This window comes from Chionomys nivalis, chromosome 3 (assembly GCF_950005125.1).
Source record: "Chionomys nivalis chromosome 3, mChiNiv1.1, whole genome shotgun sequence".
Taxonomy (NCBI): domain Eukaryota; kingdom Metazoa; phylum Chordata; class Mammalia; order Rodentia; family Cricetidae; genus Chionomys; species Chionomys nivalis.
Genome location: NC_080088.1, coordinates 97918516 through 97927227, shown reverse-complemented (window position 1 = coordinate 97927227; position 8712 = coordinate 97918516). Strand labels below are relative to the sequence as shown.

At 51.7% G+C, this 8712-nt stretch overlaps 1 protein-coding gene across 1 annotated transcript; it reads left to right on the top strand.

Moving 5' to 3' along the window:
• Positions 1 to 3155: 3155 nt before the first annotated feature.
• Polr2j (RNA polymerase II subunit J) lies at positions 3156 to 8707 on the top strand. Its single transcript, XM_057764385.1, has 4 exons — positions 3156 to 3289; positions 5849 to 5938; positions 7931 to 8105; positions 8498 to 8707. Exons 1-4 carry the CDS (start codon positions 3237 to 3239, stop codon positions 8531 to 8533), a joined length of 354 nt encoding a protein of 117 aa, XP_057620368.1. The 5' UTR covers positions 3156 to 3236; the 3' UTR covers positions 8534 to 8707.
• The last annotated feature ends 5 nt before the right edge of the window (positions 8708 to 8712 follow it).

Genomic DNA, 8712 nt, shown 5'->3' with positions numbered 1-8712 from the left:
GGAATGGAGTCACTAGGGTGTGAGTGGGTGGCGCTGTCACTTCCTCTCCTTGTGATACCCAGGCCACATGTTGTGTTTTTGTGGCTGGAGCTCTCCGTGGCAGGGTGGGCAGGGCCTTCATGCCTTTGAAGAAAGAGAAGCCCAGAAGGTAGCCATCCAGACCAGCGGTTCTCAACCTGTGGGTCGCAACCCTTTAGGGATTGAATGACCCTTTCACAGAGGTCGCCTAAGAATATCAGAAATACCACATATTTACATTATGACTTATAACAGTAGCAAAATTACAGTTATGAGAGAGCAGTGAAAATACTTTTATGATTGGGGGTCACCACAGCATGAGGAACTGGGTTAAGGGTTGCAGCATCTGGAAGGTGGTTGAGGACCACTGGTCTAGACAGACTCAGCCAGCATCTTCCCTCCCGATGTCCCTAAATGAGGAAGCCTCTCCACAGCAGCGCCCTGGCTGCAGTTCTGCTCCTGCCACAGAGGGAAGAGTAGGGGGCATTCAGCTCCCAATTCAAGTGATATATTACTCATATTATTTTCTTCTGGAAGAGTTAAGACAGGGTATGCCACCTGACCATTATAGCCTCAAACTCGTTAGATAGCCAAGGATGACCTTGAACTCCTGATCTTCCTGCCTCCACCACCAAGTGCTGGGGTTAGGGGTGTGAGCCAGGCGGTTTATACAGAGCTGGGCATTAAACCTTGCCAGAGCCTGCCAATGAGTTAACTGAGATACCTGGAGGGGGGGCAAGGATTGAGGATATGGCAGATGAAAGAAATTGAGAGAGACACAGGATAGATCCGGGAGGTCTGTGGCCAATACTAAACAGCCCAGAGTTTATTTCAGAACCTGCTTTTCTACAGATGAAGAGCAGAGAGGGCAGAGCAAGGAGTGGTACAGCTAACCACCTCTCTCAGCAGCCTGTGTCTTAGTAGACGATGTGTTCTTTCCCATGGGCTTACTCAGGACTTTCTCACAGCTCTCAAGGATGCTGGAGCAGGCAGAGCAGGCAAGCTCGAACTCAGATGACTTTTAAGTCAGAATAAACTCCAGATGGAAACCGAGTCACTCGTGGGCTCCCACAAAACCTAGGGCTCGATGTGTGCTCAGCAAGCTCTCTCCCAGTGGACCCACAGCTCTGGCCCCGTTAGCTCTGAGACAGTATCTCATCTAGTCAGGCTGGCTTCAAACAACTGTGCAGCTGAGGAGGATCTTGAACTCCTGATCCCGGTGACTCTATCCCGACAGTGTTGGCTTTACAGGCCTAAGCCACCATGCCTGAATTCAAGGGCTATGCTCAAAAATCACACTCAGGCTGGCAGTGTGGTTCAGTGGTAGGACACCTGCCTGGCATACACAAGACCTGGGTTCCATCTCCAGAGTCGTAAACAGTTCAGCCAACACAAACAATAACTAAGTGCTATTGGTCCGGGCGTGGCTTGGCTTCTCATCGTCTGAGCTCTGGATTTCAGGGTAGCTGAAGAAATCCTTGTTGCTCCTTCCCATGAGACGACTCCTCCTCACAGGGGGTCCGCTGTTCCTAGAAATGAAGGTGAGTACACGCTTTGGGCTGTGACTGAAGAACCCTGGATGACTTCTGCTCTTCCTCTTCGTCTTCTTCTGAATTTGAAGGGACGAAAGCTGAGCAAGATGCCTGCAATATCTGTGCCTTCTGCCTTCAAGGCAGATGCGCTGGGCTAGCTGTGACTGGCTCTTAGGTAGACCCTCCAGGAATAGCATGTCACCTTCAAGGTGGATGAGCTGGGGTAGCTGTGACTGGCTCTTAGGTCGACCCTCCAGGAATACCATGCCCATGAGCACAGGCAGGGGTCTGTGAGACAGTGTGAGGGGCTCCCAAGCCCTCTGGTACCTGACATCGTCTTCACCTGTTTCCTGCGGCACCGCCATCATCCATGCCACACACTGGTGCCTCAGTGCTCACAATACCAATGGATAGGGTGGCTCCCGCCTGCGATTCCAACGCCTGGGAGACTGAGCCGGTAATAGTTACTGTTCTTGTTGTGTCTACAAACCTGACAGAAGCATCTTAAGGAAGGGTACAGCTCATCATGGTGGGGATGTCATAGCCACAAGAGTGCCAGGCAGCTGATCCGGTTGCCATCGGCAGCCAGGAAGCAGAATGAGATGATTTACTTTCTTCTTTTAATGAGTCTGAGACCTTAGCCTCTAGTGTGCCGTCACCCACATTAAAGGTAAGTCTTTCTTCCTCACTTAAACCTGTCTAGACTCTCACAGACAGACCCAGAAATTTTGTTTCGTTTTTAATTTTACATTGTATGTGCACCGATGTGAGGCTGCTGTACACGGGGAGGTCAGAGGAGTTCTCTCCTCCCACTGCATGGGTCCTGGGGATTGAAACCAGGTAGTCAGGCGTGGTGACACTACCTTCACCCAGTGGGCTGTCTTGCTGGTTCCACCTAGAGGTCTGTTTCCACAATGATCTTAAATTTCATCCGGCTGACAAGAACCATCGTGGAGGCTGGAGAAATGGCTCCGCAGTTAAGAGCCTTACTGCTCTTCGGGGGACTAGAGTTCGGTTCCCAGCCACCACGTAAGGGTGGTTCACACGCACCTGTAACTCCAGCTCCAAGGGACCCAACCCTCTTCTGGTCTCCAAAGGCACCTACAGACACGTGCCACACAGCCAGCCAAATACAAATCTTTAAAAATAGAAAACACTAACTGCCACAGAGACCGCTGAAAAAAACGGAGAGGGGCCAGGATTTCATCGTGTTTTTAGTTATCTGTGTGCCCAAGAGAATCCACTGGCACCCCAAGCTCTTCCCCGACCTTTACACATTTTCCTGGTCTCGTGAATCTCATCCAGGAAACTTCACCAGCCGGGGGTCCTGCAGCAGCAGCCCACACAGGCAACTTTACACACACAGCTCGGACGCCAGCTCAGGGCGGACCAGCGAGCCAGTTGCAGATGGCTCAGCCTTCCCCGCGCAGGCACAGGCGCCCAAAAGCGACCGGGTGACAGCAACGGACGGGACTAGACTGGCGCGTGCGCAGCACAACTCGCGGTCTCCCTCTGCCCTGCCTGCGGGCGCCTGCGGAAGGTCATCCGGTCCACCAGGGGGCGCGGAGCCAGGCGCTCACTCTGATTGGCTGGGGCCGCGTGACCCGGAAGTGGTAGCGCTTCAGGAGCTCGGTGTGGTGACGGCGGCTGCAGGTTGGAGTCTCGGAGACAGAGCACGTCGGTAGGATGAACGCTCCTCCGGCCTTCGAGTCGTTCTTGCTCTTCGAGGGCGAGAAGAAGTAAGTTGGCCGTCAGCCCCGGCGGAGCGCCGCACTGCTCCCGCCCGGGGGAAGCGAGGCGGGCTGTGCTTTGTGCATTCTGCCCCGGGCGCGTCCGCAGAAGTAGGCGGCGGTGCGAACTCTCGCCGAGTGCGTCCATTTTGCAGTGGGAAAACTGTCTTAATGGTAACCAGAAACACCCTTTTGATGACTCAAAAGTTTTATCTCAAAAGGTTGCTAAAAACCTTTCTTTTCTGAGTGCCCCTGTTTTTTAAAAAATTTATGTGCATTTATTTATACTTTATGTGCATTGGTGTTTTGACTGCATGTATGTCTTTGTGAGGGTGTCAAGTTCCTGGAACTGGAGTTACAGTTTTAAGTTGCCATGTGGTGCTTTTAACCTCTGAGCCATCTCTCCAGCCCTGGGTACTCTCCTTGGAAGTCTTCTTGGGCTAAAGTGAGTCCCTGTCTCAAAAAGAAACGTATGGCGGTAGACCACAGTGGTAGATTGCTTGCCCAGCACACATAGGGCTCATTTCATCCCTGTGTCAGTCAGCCAATAATGCAGTTGAATGAAATTCTCTGGGTTTGTACAACGCAGTGTTGTATACTGCAGATCGGTGACTGACCTCGCACCTCTAAGAGACCTCTGTGCAGGGTTTTGTGTTTGACCTTTGCTAATTCAGCCTCCCTTGAGGGCATGTTCTCAGCTGAGGATCCTGTTGGTGCCCCATCGGCAAGAGCATTTGGTCATGTCTGGAAACATTTCTGGTTGTCCCAAGGCGGTTGCTATTGGCATCTAGTGGGCAGAGGCAAAGGATGCTATTAATGACCCTTGGTGTACTAGACAGCTTGTCAGAGAAGAGCGGTCAGGTCTAAGATGTCCATGTGCACAGCTGGCAAGATGGCACAAGCACCCACAGTCAGGCCTAATGACTTGAGTTCAATGCCCGGGACAGGATGGTAGAAGGAAAGGACAATTTGCAGGTTGTCCAATGATCTCACACAGGCGTGGACAAAGGAAATACATATTTCTGTATTAAGTTTGAGATATTCTGCTTTAGAAAAAAAAAAACCAATGCTTAGTCAGGTGGTGGTGACACACACTGTTAATCCCAGCACTTCGGAGGCAGAGACAGGCGGATCTCTGTGAGTTCGAGGCACAGCTTGGTCTACAAAGCTAGTTCCTGGACATCCAGGACTACATCGAGAACCCCTGTCCTGGGGGGTGAGGGAAGAAGCAATCCCATGTGGATGAGGGTCCCTGGTGTGTAGATAAGGGGCCATCATGGGGTAGGTAAAGAGGGCTCCTTGTTTGGTCTTTGTTGTGCTGGAGATAGAACCCAGGGTCTAGCCCCTGCTGGGTTACTGCTATATCACTAAGCTACAGTTTAGCTTTTTTTTTTTTTATTTATTGTTTTCTTTTGGTTTTCCAAAACAGGGTTTCTTTATGTTGCCCTGGCTGTCCTGGAACTTGCTCTGTAGTCCAGGCTGGCTTCAAAGTCACAGAGATCCTCCTGCCTCTGCCTCTAGTGCTGGGATTAAAGGTGTGTGCTACTACTGTTTGGCTCATTCCAGCTCCATATCCCCCCCCCCCCACACACACACACTTTAAACATTTCTGATGAGATGGTTCATTGGGTAATAGCTCAAAGCATTTACTGAAGACTCAAGTGTGGAACCCCAGAACCCGTGTCACACTTGTGCTGTCTGCTTCCCGTGCTCCTCCAGGGACGTGAGACATGAGAAAGGAGGGTCAGCTAGCATGGTGTATCCAGGAGCAAAGAGGAAGGCAAGGATGATTGAGGGTTTTTCTCTGCCCTCCTGCCTCAGTTGCTGGGATTACTGGTCTGAACTATCAGGCAGGCCTAGCTTGTTTGAATGGGGAGTGGTAAGTATGAAACCCAGAGCCTCACACATTCGAGGTAAATGGTCAACCACCGAGCCATCCCAGAGCTCTCAGAGGGTCCTTTAGGGGTGAGCAGATTGAAGGGCTTCCAAGGGCTGGACCCATAGCTCAGTGGTAGAGGGTTTGCTTAGCCTGCTTGAAGCCCTAGGTTCAATTCCTAGTACCGCTGGGAATAGTAGGGCTTGCAAAATGATGGTCTTGGGTCCACCTTGAATTGTTGGGGGGGGGGTTGGAGGCTAGAGGTCTCCTGGTTCTTTTTGTTTTTTGAGGCAGGACTTTTGTGTGTAGCCCTGACTGTCCTGGGATTTGCTCTGTAGGCCAGGCTGGCCTGGAACTAGAGCTCCGCCTGCCTCTGCTCCCCAAGTGCTGGGATTAAAGGTGTGTGGCCACCAGCACCCAGCTGTTTTCTGTCTTCTAGGAAAGAATTTAGTCAACAGCTAGTTTAAGGCAACTAATCCATATGTGGGAAAGAGCCGTGGGTAGTGGGTACTTTCTGGGGTAGTGGGAACAGCCCAACTGCAGTCTCAAGGATGTTTGACCACAAAGGGGGCATTCTGACCCCCCCCCCCGGGGGGGACGTTGATTGGAGGATCAATGCCAGCATCTCAAGGGCTGGCTGGATGTGGGCTCAGGAAAGCAATCTCGCTCAGCTTTTGCCTGTCTCCTTCTAGAATCACCATTAACAAGGACACTAAGGTGCCCAATGCTTGCTTGTTCACCATCAACAAAGAAGACCACACTCTGGGGAACATCATCAAATCGTAAGTCCCAGGCCAGAGGCCCTGGGGGTTGGGTATCACAGGGCTCTAAACTGAGCATGTGTCCTGTAACAGTCTCTCAGCTTGCTGATACATCAGGGCAGATCCTTTTTTCCAGCCTGGCACTGAGGTCTGCTCACACGGGTCTTGTGTAGTGTAGGCTGACCCACTACATAGCGGAGGATGACTCCATTAGGGCTCCTGAGCCCTGCCTGTACCTTGCCATTGCTGGGGCCCTGAGCTTCGGGTTGGCTTATTTATGTAAGACTTTGCAGGGACCCCCAGCAATTGCCTCTTGGTCTTTTGGCTAAAATCAAGTTCAGGGAACTCCAGCAAAGCCGGTTTTCATTTTAATGGGCATCAAGAGGTCAACAGGTGATGGGTATTGTGGCAAACACCTATAATTGCCACACTTGGGGAGCAGAGGCAGGCAGAGCTCTTCTGAGTTCAGGGTCAGCCTGGTCTACATAGTGAGCACCAGGACAGGTCTACATAGAGACCCCATTTAAAAACAAAAAACAAAAAGCCAGTAGGGGCACCTCCTGCATATGATGGTTTGCTGAAGCCTGCAGCTCCTTTTCTTTATCTTCCAACTTTGTAAAAACTTGTGGTTTTGTCCCTGAGTGTGAGTGCCAGCGCCAGCACCTTTTTAGGTCAGACACACTGAATTCTTTGGAGCTGGAGTCACAGACGGCTCCCACCTCATAGGTGCTGAGAACTGCCTTGGGTCCTCTCCAAGGGCAGTGTATACAGGCACTCTTTAAGTTAAAAACAAAACAAAAATAAAAACTTTGGAATGTTTTGTCTACATATGTCTACCACATGTGTTACCCGTGAAGGTCAGAAGGCCCTAGAGCCCCTGGAACAGGGATACAGGTGGTTGTTAGCTGCCACATGGATGCTGGGAACCTCTTAATTGCTAAACCACTTCTCCAGCCCAACCTGCAGCTTAGAGAATAAACGTATGTGCACACGCCTTTAATCACAACACTCGGGGCAAAGGCAGGTGGGTATCTCTGAGTTCAAGGCCAGCGTGGTCTACAGAGTGTTCCAGGACAGCCAGAGAAACTGGCTCAAAAAAAACCAAAAAAAATGTATGTCTTGTGAGTGTGGTGTCTGAGTAGGCGAGGAGAGGTTGTTGGATCCCTGGAGCTGCAGTTACAGGCAGTTGTGAGCCACTCGAAAGGAGTCCTGGGAACCAAACCCAGATTTTCCACAAGAGCAATAGTGCTCCACCACTGTGTGGTTGCTCCAGCTCAACCTGTAACTCTTCAAGGGTGCGTTTCCTGCACATAGGCCTGTGTAGCATGGGCGCCCTTGCATGCCGTAAGTGTTGGATTCCCCTGGGACTCTCAGTTGTGAGCTACCATGTGAGAACCAAGGTTCCCTGGAAGAGCAGCCATTGCTCCAACCCCGTTCTACAACTCTTCAGATGTATGGCAGGGGCCAATTAGAGCCCGTGCCCTTAGGTTCTTCATTTCCCTCAGCTTTGTTGGAAAGGGCCATGTATATGGATGCTGCCTGGTGCCCTCTCTTCCCACCTGCTTGCTGTACCTAGGAATGGGGCCTTGTATTCTGGTCGCTTCAACCCTGACTATGTTTTGGCCTAGGTGTGCTCCACAGGCACTGTTACAGGTTCTCAGCTTCTGTGATGGAAGACGCCATCACAAACTGGCTCCCAGCCAAGGCCCTTGGTCTCGTAGATAACATGGTTTCCATATGGCCTTAAGCCCCTTTAACTTGATTTCCCCTCCCCTAGTGCTGGGCAGGAGCCTCGAGCCTCATGTCTGTTAGGCCAGTATTCTACCACTGAGCTACATCCCCAGCCCTCTGTATTTTTTAAAGATAATCTCACTAAGTTGGCTAAGGTGGCCTTGGGCTGACGGGCCTACACCACACCACCATTCTCACCCATTTACACTTGGGGGCCAGGAGCTACTCTGATTAGAAAACCTGCCAGGGTTGACCTCCTCCCTCACAGTCTCTGTTTCTCAGACAGCTGCTGAAGGACCCACAGGTGCTGTTTGCCGGCTACAAAGTCCCTCACCCCTTGGAGCACAAGATCATCATTCGTGTGCAGACCACCCCAGACTACAGTCCCCAGGAGGCCTTCACCAACGCCATCACAGACCTCATCAGTGAGCTCTCTCTTCTGGAGGAGCGATTCCGGGTGAGGAGCTGGGCTGCGTGGTTCAGCAGTAGAGCTGCAACCCTCCCACCAGAACCCTCCAGCCCCATCATCAAAAATCTCCCCTCTTTGCCACTAGCTTCTCTAGCCCATAAAGCCTCTGAGACTGTTCACCACAGGGTAGGAGGCAGTTATCAGGGGCCCTCAGTGTGAGCCACACCTTTTGAGGTTTTCACCCGGCTGGGCATATCCCACTTGGCTCCATCCCCAGTCCTCAGCAAGCCGGTGGCTCAGAGCAGGGTAGGTAGAACCTGCTGAGCCTTTGGTGACTGGTCTGCCTCACGTATTCTCTGGAGTACAGGTTCCTGGCCACACAAGCAGGGGACACTGGGGTCATTTCAGTGCAGTCACTGCCTTTTGTCCTCTCTCTTCAGGTGGCCATCAAGGACAAGCAAGAAGGAATTGAGTAGCGACTGCCTATTGGCTGTAAGGCTGGTGCCTGCACCCTCAGGGCCTTCTCAGAACCCCATGACGACGACAGGCACTCGGCTCTGTAGCTGGACACTCCTGTTCTGTACATAGACTGTGACTTTTCTAATAAAGTAATATGGCGGTCCCCAGAGGACTGCAGCGTGTGTGCTCTCAGACT

Bases quoted from the DNA above. Each gene is read 5' to 3' on its own strand.
- Polr2j (XM_057764385.1), top strand. From the start codon at position 3,237: ATGAACGCTCCTCCGGCCTTCGAGTCGTTCTTGCTCTTCGAGGGCGAG. The intron at 3,290-5,848 runs GTAAGTTGGCCG...GTCTCCTTCTAG, and splicing joins CTCTTCGAGGGCGAGAAGAA to AATCACCATTAACAAGGACA. The intron at 8,106-8,497 runs GTGAGGAGCTGG...CTCTCTCTTCAG, and splicing joins TTCTGGAGGAGCGATTCCGG to GTGGCCATCAAGGACAAGCA.